Source organism: Phyllostomus discolor, chromosome 4 (assembly GCF_004126475.2).
Source record: "Phyllostomus discolor isolate MPI-MPIP mPhyDis1 chromosome 4, mPhyDis1.pri.v3, whole genome shotgun sequence".
NCBI lineage: Eukaryota > Metazoa > Chordata > Mammalia > Chiroptera > Phyllostomidae > Phyllostomus > Phyllostomus discolor.
The window spans coordinates 174393295-174408844 of record NC_040906.2 but is presented as its reverse complement, the minus strand read 5'-3'; the positions used below and the strand labels follow the sequence as shown (position 1 = coordinate 174408844).

At 35.9% G+C, this 15550-nt stretch overlaps 1 protein-coding gene across 8 annotated transcripts in view; it reads left to right on the top strand.

Moving 5' to 3' along the window:
* The window catches only part of FAM184A (family with sequence similarity 184 member A), a 109985-nt gene extending 98132 nt beyond the window's left edge, over positions 1–11853 (top strand). For 3 of the 8 annotated variants that reach the window (XM_036024628.1, XM_036024633.1, XM_028509958.2), the window contains 4 exons: positions 4812–4929; positions 6882–6986; positions 9664–9866; positions 11498–11853. In XM_036024628.1, coding sequence (XP_035880521.1) covers positions 4812–4929; positions 6882–6986; positions 9664–9866; positions 11498–11579 — 508 coding nt within the window. In that variant the 3' untranslated portion in view covers positions 11580–11853. Of the gene's footprint in view, positions 1–4811; positions 4930–6881; positions 6987–9203; positions 9867–11497 lie in introns of those variants that run through there. The other 5 variants (XM_036024627.1, XM_036024630.1, XM_036024629.1 and 2 more) reach the window with 3 other exon arrangements.
* The last annotated feature ends 3697 nt before the right edge of the window (positions 11854–15550 follow it).

The window sequence follows — 15550 nt, the reverse complement described above, 5'->3', positions numbered from 1 at the left end:
CCTGGTCTCAGCACTACTCCTCAGACAGAGGCCGAGAGCCTGTCGTCCTCTGCTGTGTACTCTGAACAAGCCTGCTTACCACAAGTAACCTCCGTCCTGTGTCCTGTCTCCTTAGGAATGTGAATTTACAAAAAGTAAAGGTTATGTCTTTGTTTTCACTTTATCCTGTGTTATATGGCTTTGCACATTATGGATTTTCAGTAGTAAATAATAACTTAGTTTTTCTATTATCATTTTGATTAAGTGTATTACTCATAAGTCAAATATTTTATCACTTTTCTAGATGCCCTATACCATTTGTTTTAAGCTTCAGCTAGGTTTATGCTAATCAATCATACTTCCTTTTTCCCCAGAAACCTGCTGCCATCATATAGTTAGCCTCTTTCTTTAGATATTTACTCTTTTTGTTAAAAACAAATATATTTTCAGTCAGCACTGTCCAGATTTTCCTATAATAATAAAAATGTCCTGTGTTTGCTGTATGTAATACAGTTGCTACGATGGCAGTTGAGCATTTGAACTGTGGCTAGCAAGATGGAGGAATTGAATTTTTAATATCCGTTCATTTTACTTAATTTAAATCTAAATACCCACATGTGGGCTAGTAGCTGCTATATTGGAAAACACGGTTTTAAAACTAAGACTATTGGATATTTCTGACCCATATTCTTAAATGAAGCCTGCTCGGATCTGCTGAATGTTTTGGATTTAGACAGAGGTGGTGAGCAGGAAGTGCCCATTCAGCTTTAGGAGCTGGGGGAACAGCATTGGACTATTCTCATCCTGTTCCAAAGGACTGAGGGTACACTGTTGAAGTTCCTACCAAATGCATGCTGGCTTTCAAGCTTCAGAATCAGAAAACCTCTGGATTCTTGGAAGTGGGCAGTAGTGGAGGACTGGAGGAACATGGGACAGTCTCCCAGGCTGCAGCCCAGAGCAAGGAAGGGGCCTCTGGAGCAGCAGGAAGCTGCTTCTGTTTCTGTCCCAAAGCCTGCTGGACTCCAGGGAAGAGGGGGCAAAAAATTCAACGAATGGAAAGTGCCCTCTGAACATTGTAGAAATAGTGGTAAAAGAGTTCTGTATCTTATGGAATGATTATGAGAAGTCCTCTTCTCTCGAGCTGGATGTTAAAATCTTACATTTTCAGACATTCTATAGAAACATTTTATTTTCTTGAGTGATATAGTATCTTAGAAAAAACCTTAATCTATTAAAGTGTCATGATTTTTGTTTGTATTAGAAGCAAATGAGAGAATGGGCTGTTTTTAAGAACTTTATTTAAGCTCACTGTAAACACACACTTAAAATGGCAGATCTTTATTATGCAAAAAAAGATTTGGTGATTATTGATTGTTTAGGTCTACTTTACATTAATTTCTCACTATACTGAAACAAAAAGATAATTTCTTCTTGGAGGAAATACTGAGTTTCTGCACTTGGATTTTAAGTAGGTCAGAATCCCTAATTGAAAAGAAGTACTTAACCACAGCAGAATTACTTATTTTTAAAAAAAGTTGCTTGAGTTTTTTTATCTGTAATACCCTAATTGCTATTTGTTGTTGTCATTCGATTTTTAAATTACCGTTCAGGTTATTTTCATAAACTTTGCAAGATAAGGATGTAGTCGTCCTGTTGGCACAGGTCATCTGTGTTCACAATTTATTGGGGAAAATGCTTGCCATTAAACTGCTTCATTACTACTCTTCCTTCAGGCTGTAGAGAAGGGTGGCATAACAGAGTTGTTTTGTCTTTATACAATTAAAATTCTAAAATATATGTGTGCCTAGTAATACTGTTGTTTGGCTTTAACTTTCAATTTACTGATATTTTTATCAATTATTTATTTTAAAAATAGCAAGGGAGGACTTTCAACTTGGAAACTTCTTAAGATACAGTTTTATACAGATTTTTAGGAGTTAATATTTTAGGTTTCTGTTGTCCATACACATTGACCTATATATTCTCAGAGCCAAAAAAAAAAAAAAAATCAGAACATGAATGCCTGAGGGAGAATCCAACAGTGACCCTAATTAGTAATTTTGCATGTTCTACTTCTGTCTGTTCTCTCTTTATAGTACTTTTGATGGGACTCTGTGTTTCAAGTAAAAAGGCTTTATATACTTGTATGGTTACCTCAAGGTAGTGCTTCCCAGGCTGTAATCATTCCTATGAAGCCTTTTAGAATTTGGTCATTTCTGACTACTTACAGTATTATTTTCTTAATATTTTAATTGACTCATTTTACTTAAAAATTTAACAGAAAAACTCGGTTATCTTCTACAGTAAAATCATTATCACCACTGAAAATATACCCATTATCCTAAATAAGGTTCAGTTATAATTATTTAAACATAAATTCTGTGAAAATAAAATAACGTTTTTAGTTTCTAGCTAGCACTGGAGTTCACAGCCTGCCTGAGTGTTGTGAAGTAGGGTAAGAAGCATATATTACCAAGGCTATTTAAGATATATGGAACCAAACAGACTTTCTCCTTCTCGTGGTTAGAAAGATTAAAGGAGAACAAATCAAAACTCATCTCCTCTGTCTCCGGCCGTTCACCTCTAGGCCCTGGGTAGTGAGGCTGGCTTAGCATGCTCCATGGGGCAACCGAGAACGGCAGACTGTTGACTAGCGTTGGCCTGAAGTGGGTATCGAAAGAGGGCCAAGTGTTCTTTCTGTTAGAATTTCCAAAGAGTAGTCATTCTGGAAATATGTTCACAAGTTAAATCTGTGTTATATTCCTTACTTGTTTGCTCCTTTAATGCTTTCCCATTTGTGTTTATGTGGATTCTGTTCCTCCAGTTTAATGAATGTGTTTTCCTGTAATAACCAGGTGTCTTTTAAATTTTTTGATGATGTAAAGGTATTTTGTGGAGATTAACTGATAACTTTGTAGGTAAAGGTTGTTTAAGCTAAATTAAAACACATTAGAATCAAGTTTCAGAGCAGACCTTTATTATGCAAAAAGGAGGTTCAGGGATTGTAACTGATTTTAGATTCACTTTATGTTAAATTCTCACTCTACTAGAACAGAGATTTTCAACGTAGGTGCCACAGGAATTTTTAAAAATGCAAAACCTGACTATTTGGTCAGGGACACTGGCCTCTTTTCCCTTAAATTGTCAAATTTAAAAAATGACAACAACCAACACAACAATAGCCGTCTGGTGTGAATGAATCAAAATTATACCTATTTCTTATTTGTCAGAGAAAAAAAATTGGGGGTATGCTGCAGAATTTTAGTAATTAGTTTATGTGTGCGATGAGATGAAAAAGATTGAAAATTGCTGTATAGAACAAAAGGTAGACAATAACAGTTTTAAATAAGGTTTTAAATTTAGTTTTTTAAGCAACCATTAACAACCAACTATTCTTGTTCAGCTGCAAGTAGTTCAAAAATCTTGTACCTTCCTTTTAGTGATAAAGAAAGTACTCCAGTGACATCTTGTGGCTACTCCACTGTCAAACCCAAATGCCTTTTTCCTTGACTGCATCACTGTTTCTCAAGCTATTTAGAACCTTGCCCATAAAAATATATAAAATTTTGCCCATAAAATGTCATATTGTGATAAAATGCAGGGTCACTTTATCTGAACTTAGTGAATTACATTTTTCACTCATTCTGCATTGTCACAAAAGTACAAAAGTAGAGAGAGTGAAACATCACACTGAACTGACAAAGTCCCAACTGATCTTGAGGCAGTCACTCCTTAACCTCACACTTCTGTCACCCTCATCCCTCCCCACTCCCAGGTTAGAACTTCAGCCTGGAGCTGGGTGGGGAGCCAAATGTGTTATCCCCACATCTTCAGCCTAGGCTGAGTTAGTGGAAGAATTTACTGAAATTAGATTCTGGTACCCCTCTGGACTAGCGGATGGGCATGGACCACTAATTCCTGGAAGATCATCTGCAAGTTACACAGTATTTGTTGAGTGAATAATATTTTCTGTGAGTCGTCATTAGCTGTAATTTTATTGAGCTTAAGTTCTATTTTTATTTTAAAAACAGTGATTCTAATTGTTCTAATTATTTAAATTTTCTAAAATTTGAAGGTGCTTTTTTCAAAGTAAGCCATCAGTTTCCATTGTAGAATTGTATTCTCTTAATTCTACCCTGTTCTGTATTTTTAGACCTTTCTGGGCCTGTATCTTCTCTGCTTATAAAATGTGGCTTCTATTCTAGAGTCTTCACTGGCCTTTAAGTCCTGTTACCTTAGCATTTCATTCAAGGCAGAATACGCCTACAGAGAAATACTTGATGAACCCTTTTTACAGTTTACATGGATGAGCTGATAATACAGAATTTTTAAAGCAAATTTCTTATAAACCAGGAAAGAATGATTCTATATGTGTGTCCTTTGTTTCTCTTTTCTCTGTACTTTTTTACTTGTCTCTTTTGTGTATGTTACCAAGCCTTATGTCATAATGTAATATTGTATTTGTGGTAAGTTCTAATAGTAAGCCCACATTTCCAGCATCAAAGCTGCATTTGCTAGGTTAGTATCATTCTGCATATCATTTCTTCTACAAAGCTTACCTCACCTCAACCACGTATATTCTTGGAGTGACATAAAATGAGTGAATTATTCAAAAAAGGAAACTGCAAAGCCTTTAATACCATCTATTCTTGGAGAATTTTTAATAACACTGTAGCTCTTAAGACAGTCATGCCATTACCATCAAAATTTTAAGGAAAAAGTTTGGTTTTAAGTTTTTATATGTATTCAACTAGACTAATATGAAAAATGTAGTTATGACAAAAGAATGTGTCTGAGTCATATTAATGAGCTAAAGATTTTCTTATTTTTAGATTAGAAGAAATGGAAGAAAAATATCTAATGAGAGAATCAAAACCAGAAGATGTACAGATGATTACAGAATTAAAAGCCATGCTTACAGAAAGAGACCATGTCATAAAGAAGCTAATTGTAAGATATTCTGTTTTTGGTGTAACCATGTAGTGGATTGTTGATTGGCAGAACATGGGGAAATATTTTTAAGTAATGCTAAATGAAAATTTAAAGTATGAAACATGATTGTGATTGAAAGTTTATTAAGATGTTACGAATGAGGGAAAGAAATACTAAGTAATTTTAAAATTTATATTTGATATTAGGATAAGGGGTTAATACCTCTTTTTACAGTATTTTAGTACATGTCAAGTGTTTAATTACATGTCATTGTCAATGTACAGTTAATATATTGTTGAAGTGTCTGTATTGTACATGTAGAATTAGAATTGGATAGGAAAGAACAGTGAACACATTCATGCATTTGTCTGCATTGTACACTGTACGTTTGTCCACTTAGTTTCCTGAAGTGTGTTCCACTGAATCCTGATTCCAGGAGATAGCCCGTGAAGAAAGGTACCATGACGTAGCCTAAGCCATGGGCTGGCACTTGAAGAGTCTCAGTCCACATTGAAGTATTAGGGGTTCTGAGAAATCCATCAGAAGGAAAAATACAGACTTAACAAATACACTGCTTTTGTTAAAGCCACTATTCCTTAAGAATAAAAAGTACCCAAATATTTTAAGATTCATAAAACATTTCAGAGTCTTCTAAAATTATGTGTTTTGATCAGTAATTAAAATATTGCTTTTTACTGCCACTGACAAATGAGAAATCTTTCAGAGTAAAACTAGAAATAGAAAGCTAATTATTCTGTTTGCTCATTGATCCATTCAGCTAAAAACTTTGGACATGAGCATGCAAAAAGAGCCTAAGACCGTTTATGTCTAAAGTCCTTTTACCTTAACATATCCCTTTCAGCATTTAGGAAAGCAAGTCTGTTGTCTAGGTCTAGAAGTTCCTGCCAAAAGCAACCGGGTGTCACCTGGGGTTTGTAGGTGAACCCAGGAGCAGGCACTGGGAAGACAGAGAGTATGTCATGCTGCTCCCCACTAAGCACCTCGTCCTCAAGGCCCTGTGAACATGAGACAGGCCTCACAGGGGGTTGTGTCGGATCGCAGTGAGATTTGTGGAAAATTACCTTACATTCCATGCATGAAATTAGCAAATGCATTACGTGTATTTCATCTGTGGCCCCTATTTAATAGCTATTGATTTTCTAGTTCTTACTGGGCAGGTATAATTGGATTTTTTCCTCGAGACAGGATAGGTATTAGATTTCAAAGGAGAAGTAACTTTCCAAAATAACACAGTTGGTGATAGAGCCAGGAATCTAACCAAGGGTTGTTCCACATTCTTTCCCTTACACCCTGAATTTGTGGACTGGGAGGCACATGGGCTGAAATAAGTGATGCAAATGATAGTGGGAACTAAGAGGGGGGTGAAGAATCTAGTTCTACTAGAGCACAACCCTACATTTCACACACTTCCATTCACTTATGTTTACTTCCTCCCATCTGGTTATTCAGCAAGCACATGTTGTTGTCTGTCTATGTGGGCCACACGCTTTTTCTCTGTTCTGTGGTTTCCTCCACTGTCATACACTGATGTCTCCGAGAGGAGATTCGACAAGATCAAATACCTTTCCAGTATTCAAGAATACCGAATATCCTAGTGCCATCCATATATGGCGACACAACCACGCGCACAGCTGCATGAATGCAAGTTAAGCCTGCTCAAACTGCACAGTCAGCCCTTTGGAACAGGGGTGGGACCACACAAAACACTCAGATCTGGCCTTAAGGAAAAGGTGTTGAGGGGTTGAGAAGAGCATGGGGTTTGAAACCTGTTGAAAACTTACTCCCAGCAGTCTTAATGACACTGGCAGTCAGTGAGAAATCTTTGAGCAAGGTATATGAATCTTCATTTCAGTTTTTATTAAATTTTGAATGAAATGGCATTTATACAATTATGTTTTAAAATATTCAATAGAAAATGTTTAAGAGATGTTTGTAATTCTTTTGCATAGGATGATAATAAATTTTATCAGCTGGAATTAGTCAATCGAGAAACTAACTTCAACAAAATGTTTAATTCAAGTCCTACTGTTGGTGTTATTAATCCATTGACTAAGGTATGTGCTGTACACACTATAAAATAGGGCTGTGGTTTAAAGCTTGATTAAGATTTTATAAAATATAGAGCAACATAGGTTAAAGCTTCTAAAAGAGGTTTCTTAAATTTAATAATCTAGGACTAAAATCTCTGAAATCTTTATGGATTCATTTTCAGAATGAGGTTCCCATAGTATTCATTTATTTGTTGATAACACTCCTTAAAATAATATTTTATTAATATTATAAAACTTTGTTTTTCATACCTCTAAAGGAAACTAATTCCAAGTCTCCTCAAGATAACCTCTTGTCATTTCCTTAATGTTCACTAGCCTCTGCCGGGTCCAAAAAGGCACACCAGCACTGTGTCCCCAATAGCTCTTTCCCCCTGCCATCTTAACAGGTATGGGGTTGGGCGTGTATTTTGTTGCTGACCAACTGTGAGAGAAAGGCTTCACTTTTCTCAGTCTTTATGACCTTTCCTTAACAATGAAAACTGAACATGACCTATCCTGATACTTTATTACTCTTAGGACAGAAGTGTATTTTACCTTATAGACAAATGAAATGGACATGGCTAAGTCTTAAATATCTTTGTACCCTAGCTTCCTGTGGCTCCTCTCATAGTGCTTTGGGTATAGTGGGTATTCACAAATATTGGTCCAGTTGCAGTTTTCATCACATTTCCTATAAGGCACCAGAATTCTAGTGATGAAAGCAAGTAATAAGGAATAGTTATGTTTATTGACTTCATAGCGTTACACATATTTTGGCAGAAATCAGTAGGAGAAATAAAGTGCTAGTGCTAAAGATTTTTGTTTTAAGTTTGGACCAGATTTTTTTTTAAAGATTTTTTATTTACTTTTAGAGAGAGCAGAAGGGAGGGAGAGAGGGAGACATCTGTGTGCGAGTCTCACACACCCTCTACTGTAGACCTGGCCCGCAGCCCAGGCATGTGCCCTGACGTGAACTCTTGGTTTGACGGCTGGCGCTCAGTCCACTAAGCCACACCAGCCAAGGCTAAAGATTTTTTTTTTTAAATTCAGATTTTATAGATTTGTACATCATGCCTAATTTCTTTTAGGCCCTTGGTCAGAAATTTTTGCTTTCAAAGATCATAAAGCTTCTCTGTTAAGAACATGGAGTATGTCCTTCTTTCACAAATTAAAGCACTCCAAACTTTAAACTTAAATGTTTTATTAAATAGAATGAGTGAAGTAAGGAGGCCTATAGCTGTATCTCCAGAGCTAAAATACTGCCCAGCATGTAGAAAGCTTTCAATAACTAATTGTTGAACAATTAGCTAAATGAACATATTTAGGTTCAGTTTTAAGTTCATAATTTAGGGTGAAACTAAGCTTTTAATTATAAAGCAAGATTGTGAGACAAGTTAAAACAAGATATACTAAAAATATTTTCCTTTATTTTATTGGAATTAGAATTTTAGCTACAAAACCATTAGTATAGAACTTTATCAAAGATACCTTTGATTTCTTAAAATAAAAACCTTAAGTGGGTATAATTATGCCCTCTGGTGACTAGAGCAAGAAAATGCAAAAGATACATCTCTCAGAACTTTTAACTATTTTTGCCTCCTAAGAATGATTTCAATTTTCACAAATAGTTCTGAAGAAAAAATTCTTTTTTTTTACTTACGTTGAAATAGGCTCCTTATCAGACACTCCATCATTACAGTCTATGATATAGAGGACAATGTCTAGATAGTGAAATTATTACTTTGTAAGTAAAGAGCCATTTTATCTATTAATTGTATTTCTCCAGCCTCTGGAGTCATTTTCTAAAGATTATTTAATAAATTTAATTAGCATACATTTAATTAGTAAAATATATTCATGTTGTAAACAGCATGTTAACTTTTATTCTGCATAGTAAGATGATGCTCATTGATTCTAGAGGTGTGAATAAAATAGACTAAAGTTAACAATTTGCAAGATATAGTTTGCTCATCTGCAACTATATTCTCCTTTTCATCTGTTAATTTTAAAGAACAATTTAAAATTTAAAAAATTGATTTATTTTTAAACTTTAAATTTTTTAAAAGATGTGAGCCAATTAATGATACTACTAATTAATTTGGAAATGAGACTTAATTATGCAGATTTAATTTTCTCTTTTCAGAAAGATGGTACAGTAAATTTAAAACCAAATTGTTTCTGTAAGTCAACTTTAGGTTTTATTACGTTGCCAAGCATTTTCTCATTCCTTTTTTTTTCCAGGCAAGGACTGCCTCGCTTTGACAGCTGGCTAAAGTTCACAGGACTCTCTTTTAAAATTATGTTTAACTTTACATCTTCTCCTAATTTTAGCCTAAATCCTTGTGGTATCTGGAAGACCTACTCTTCTCCCCTCTTTTTCCCCTTTTCCTCTCAGTTTTCTTTACCCCTTGACAGTCTTTCCACCTCCTCCTCTCCTCCCCATGAACCACTCCTAAATGTTTCGTCCTCATTCTCTCTGTCCTAGCAGCATGCATTTCTGCTTGTGAGGATTCCATATTGATAAAGAACACCTCCAAAGATCCCCAGACCACACTTTGGGTAACACTGGTTCATTTTAACATCCCAGTTTAACAGAAAGCTTCCAAAATTTTCCTATGACAAATTTTCATCCTCTACTATTCCTATTTTCTCATTTGTCCTTATGCAGGGACTATCCTCACATGTACTATTTTTAATGCAGCAAAAGAAGAAGAATGACAAATCACCAACAAACAGGTTTGTGAGTGTTCCCAATCTAAGTGCTCTGGAATCTGGTGGAGTGGGCAATGGACATCCTAACCGCCTGGATCCCATTCCTAATTCTCCAGCCCACGACATTGAGTTCAACAGCAGCAAGCCACTTCCACAGCCAGTGCCATCCAAAGAGCCCAAGACATTTTTGAGGTGAGCCCCGTCTCACCAGTGACTTTTTTCTTTACTTTTTTAGCGAGAAATTTATCTTCTTACATTGCAGAAATCTACTTTACGAACAGTCTAGGAAAATACTGTGGAATATTTTTAATATATATTTATCACTTCCCCAGAGAACTTTTTTTTGACTATTAAAAAGATTTTTCCAGTTTGTTAGTCAATTCTCTAAATGTCTAAATAGGTAATGTAATTCACATGCTTGGAACTTGGAACTTGAATTTATAGACTCTTCATTTTTAGTATGGTCACCAATTTTTCATTAATAATCTATCAGTACAAAATTTAAAGAATTCATTTTAAATTAAAAGGATTTAAATTTTATTTGGCTTTTATTTGTTTCTGTTTCTTATGTTGTTTATTTTTTCCCTTTCTTGTTTACCAGACTTACTTATAAATATATGTTTATTGCCAAAATAAAAAATATGTAAGTTCTAGGAATTTAATGATATACATAAGCAAAAAATATATTTAGAAAAGAGTTTTTATAATTAACATTCTGTTATCTCAGAGTTGTTGATTAAATGTATTAACAAATAAAATTTAAACAAAATCCAGTGCTTTATCCATTCAAAATTAAAGTCAAAAAGTACTATCATTTTATGCTTAATTTTAATATTACTGATTTTGTCCTGCTTTAAGTTTATTTACTTTTAATTTATTTTTATCAAATCTCAGCAGTGTCACTAGCAATAGTCTGATAGGCAGACTATCTTTTTCTAGGTTAAGTGATTAATAACAATAACTATAATTAATGACTAATTATTTTAAATAAAAAATGGCAAGAATTTAAAACTACTCAAATACACCTTTGAACGTGTCTCCTGCTAAATATTTTGTGTTGCTTATTTTCCCCCGTGCATGGGCATGTTTAGGTATCAGTAAGATGCATGTGCATGCGCTCAAGGAACATGGCTGCTGGAGTTTCCATTACACATTGTTGCGTGCCTTGTAATTTCCCCCAAAGACGGTAGGGACCCTTTTATTCTCTCAACTACAAAGACTCTGTAGTTTGACTTAAGATAGGTATAAATTATATAACTTTGAAAATAGAGGGGAAATCGGCTTTTTAATGTACCCCTCTAGACTATTTGCTTAAGGAATTATGAAAGTTTAATGTAAATATACCTATAGTAAAAATACTATACCATGGTTTAGTTATTTAACTTACTCACATTTAAGGATACATCTGTAAGAATCAACTGCTTGTGTCAGATTCTGAAATTAACTAAAAGAGAAAAGGTGCTGAAAGAGGAATGTCCTCTTGTTCTCTCTTACTCCCCACCCATTCCTCCTGAATTTTTTTTTTTGTATTCAAAGAAGATGACATTATTTTTCTCAACTGTTTTTTTTTTTGTGAGTTGTTGTGGGTTGTTGTTTTGTTTTGTATTTGTTATGACATGGCTCCTTAACTGACTCCATCTGAGCTGCTGATGCACTCTCGGGCCCTCATGGAGTGGAGAACTGAATCTAGTGTAAAGGAGTAGCACATCTTCTGACATAGCCAACCACCTGTGATCATCTACACTGATGTTTTATGTGCTTTACCCTTCGTTTTGCAAAACAGCTTAATGCTGGGTTACATGTCTCTCTTTTTATGAATTCAGTCCTCCTCAGAGTGAAGCTTCCCCGGCGGCTTCTCCAGATCCCCAGCGCCAGGAGTGGTTTGCCCGGTACTTCACGTTCTGAAAGAACTGTGTTGGCACAGCTCTGTGTGGACTGTTACTAAGAGCATGACCTTACAGATCATTATGTGAACAGGCTTTCCTATGTCAAACACTGTGAATGAGAAAGTATTTGTCTCTAATTTGAAAATGCACTGTATTTCCTGTGGTATTTATTGGAATCATTCTTATAAGGTACTATGTTATGTGTGTAATTACAATAGTTATTTTTTTTGAAATGAAAGAGCCTTTAACCTTTGTAATTACTACATAATAAATTTTGCTAGAACAAACAGTAATGCTTCTCATTTTTTTCAAGTAAGTGTATTTAATTGTTAAATATGTTTTAGTTCCAGATAAAACTTGCTAAAAAGTTTTACTGCATAATAATTATAAAATATTAAATTATTTGGTATCAGTAATCATAACAAAATCAGGATAGGAAATTTGTTTGCTTAATTTGTCCCATTACTTTGTACAGCTATAACTAAATTGTGTTCTCTAAACTTGCAAAGCTAGAATGAAAACACATATGAAAATTGTGGACTTTCAGGTATATAAAATGCTGCTGATAGTCAAGAATCTAGAACTTTTAGTACAGTTAGTACCTAAATATGATTTATGGCCAAATTCATTGGGTAAAGAGACAGTCAATTAATTCTTTCTTAATTTGCCTTAAAAGCCAGTTTGTTAGTTTTCTAAATAGGCAATGTAGTATTGACCCATGATCGTGGACTTAACCAACCACTGTCACATGTTAAAGAGACCTTTTCTTCCTCTAAGCTTTCAGTCCATTTTGGCAGAATACTCTATTTTGTGCTGTGGCCTAAAAGAGTACATCAGTTTCTAGGAGTGCCAAATTTAGTTGACTCGGTAATAGAGATTTTAAAAATTCTGGGTGAACAAGATAAATGCAAATACATGACCTGCAAAGATTATAGTAATGTTAAAGACAGACTTTTTAAATGGTTATTATGTGTCAGGCACTGTACTTAAGGGGATGGTAGAAAGAATATCTCATTTAATCCTCACAAAATTTTCAAGGGATAAACCATTGCATATGAGTAGGCACAGTGGTATTTATTTAACTTATCCTATAAAAACGTTTCTACAGAATACTTGCTCTGAAATTTTTTCTTAAACTAAGAGATTGAATTTTTCCAAGGAAAATGGTTAATGCTTCAGAAATTATTTCAGAAAATAAATATAAGCATACATTCTTCTCCTAGTTGCTTCGTATCTCATAATTGGACATTTATTTACCAGGGTTTTGATGTAGTCCTCATGCAGGCAACTGTGTGGGAATACAACGATGATAAACACCTGTTCTCAGGGAACACATCCCTACTTGCTTATGTAGTCCAGAACCAAACCTTTTTCCCACATCAGAGCCGCAAATAAGATTTATGGGGTGCACAGTGGTAGCAGAAGCAGGGAAGAGGAAGTGGTTAACTCCGCTTAAGTGGTGGCTACCTGCCTACCTAATGTGTCAAGACCTAAGCTTGGCATGGAAGTGGCACCCAAGTATAATATTGAAAGATGAGTAGCAATTAACCAAAGGTAGGGCTGTTCTAGGGACAAGCTAAAATAAAAGTCAGGAAAGAGCAAGCCGGCTGCATTCTGAGAATTCAGTGCAGCTGATGGGACTAATGTGGCATAATCAGAGTAGCCGTTTCTCCAGCACCTGCCTTTTATTAGACACTACAGTTTTAACATTAACCCTTCAACAAATCTGATAAAGAACCTGAGCACTCCCTACTTTGCCATCCCCTCGCCACCAACACACACAATTATACAGCTGGAAAGGGTTGAAACCTGTGCTGTTTTCATTATGTTCCAAATGGACTGGAATGCTCAGTAAGGAATTCATCTGGATCCTCTAGAACTTTAAGCAGGCAAAAAAACCCCAGCATGCTGTGATACTTCAAGTTTTTTAAGTCAGCATGTTGGCTGCAGTTTGCTCAGGAAAGATGGGCACCTAAATAGCAAGACCAGTTTGAGGCTTACTAAGTTGGTTCAGATGTGGACTGAACCAAAGAAGTGTTAATAGGAATGGAGATGAGGGGATAAAGAGTAAAAATGTACAGTCAGGAGAGTTGTTGACAAATATGTATTGGACATGAAAGAAAATAAAGTGTGGACAAAAGATGAAGTTTTATTTCAGGTATGCTGAAGTTAAAATTTTTCTGGAATTAAACAGTTAAACACAAGTGTGGTGTATGTGACATTGATAGAGCCGATGGGTTGGATAGAACTTTGGGGGACACCCGCATTTCGGGATCAAGCCACACTTGAATGAGAATGGGAAGAAGAGTTGTAGATTGAAAAAAATCATGGTGTTGTGTGAGAAGGATTTCAAAGAGAGAGCAGCCAACCAAGTGCTGTAGAGACCAGGACAAGGAAATAATGAGAAGTGGCCTTTGGGTTTGACAGTTAGAAGATGGCCTTAGCAAAAGCTAGATTCCAGGGAAGTCAGGTGGAAGAAAGATGACAGTGAATGAAAACCCTTCTTTGAAGAAACTTGGCTATGCAGGGAAGGGGAAAGAGAAAGAGGTGAGATTGGCATGCAGAGTCAAGGTGGGTTTTTGTGCTTTATTGTATTTTCTTGCAGGGAAGAGAGAGGACAGGGATTAAAAGGACAAAAAAGGAGACAAAAATTCTACAACTTTCAACTGTTCACTGGGTAATATGTAACATTAAAAGAGTCTAAGAGTCTCATATAAATGGTTAGCATTGTGATTGAAGAAGTTTCAGTAGGACATTTATTTTGATAGAATATAAAAAGCAATGTGGAATCCTAGAATCTGGAGTTAGAAGAGGCTTTAAAGGCTATCTCTTCTAATGTCCCACACAGTGTTTGAATGCCCTCCATAACATCCCTGACTGAACTTGATTGATACATCAGTGTTAGGAAGCTCTCTTCCTCTGAGGCTCCTGAGCGTTGGCTCAGCCACCAAGTGTCATAAGGTCTGTACTCTTGGGCCATGTAAATAAACCAATAGCTGCTATCCAACCTCCCTACAAAAATGAGATAGTTTGGGACAGGTATAAATTACTGTAGGTGAGTAAATATTGAATAGTTATCTTGGAGATACACTAGAGAGATGAAAAAGGGTTGTTAGGCAGTGGTTGAGATGAAAGGCTATGTATTTATATTGAAACCCATCAACGTGATGGTGCTCTCTGGCCATCTTCTGGCACTTGGCTGCAGGTTCATAAGAATGGATGGTGACACTTAACAGAACCCTAATCCTTGTTATGTACAACGGAAGAAGGGAAGATTGCAGAGAAGTGATGATAATGGTAAATATGCCCTTTATCATTTTTAATACCTTATTTGTATGCTAACATTTTAGAAATAAAACCACAGTGGAAGATACTATCAATTGCCTTACTAGAGTCTGATCACAAATTTCCAGTGTGTCTTGGGGTGGTGGTGGGGAATGGCAGCCTTTCCCTATGGATCCAAGCAATTCTAGGACACCACCTGCATGTTCGTTCTACAGTTCAACTCAATTCTGTCGCTATCTACCTAGAGATGGCATCAGATTCCACACATTAAGGGGTCAGTCCTACAACAACACTCTTCAGTTCAGATGCCAATCACAAGCTCTGGTTGTTACCTGTACTTCTGATGCCTGGCTATAAATCAGAGGTTCCCATGACCCCCTCCTTGGATTCAGTGACTATACTAAAGCAGCTCACAGAACTCAGGAAACTCATTTATTCACTAGATTACAGGTTTATTACAAAGGATAGTAAAGGATACAAACAGCCAGATGAAAACAGAAAGGGTGAGGTCCCCCCAAATGGAGCAGCTATCCTTGTGAATTTTAGGGCCCAGCACAGGGACATGGAAAGTATCTGGGTCCCCAACCTAAAGTTCTCCAAATACAGTTCTTTTTGAGTGTCTTATGGAGGCTTTATTACAATACATAGGCATGACTGATTAAATTAATTGGCCATTGGTGATTCAGCTCAGTCTCCAGCCCCATC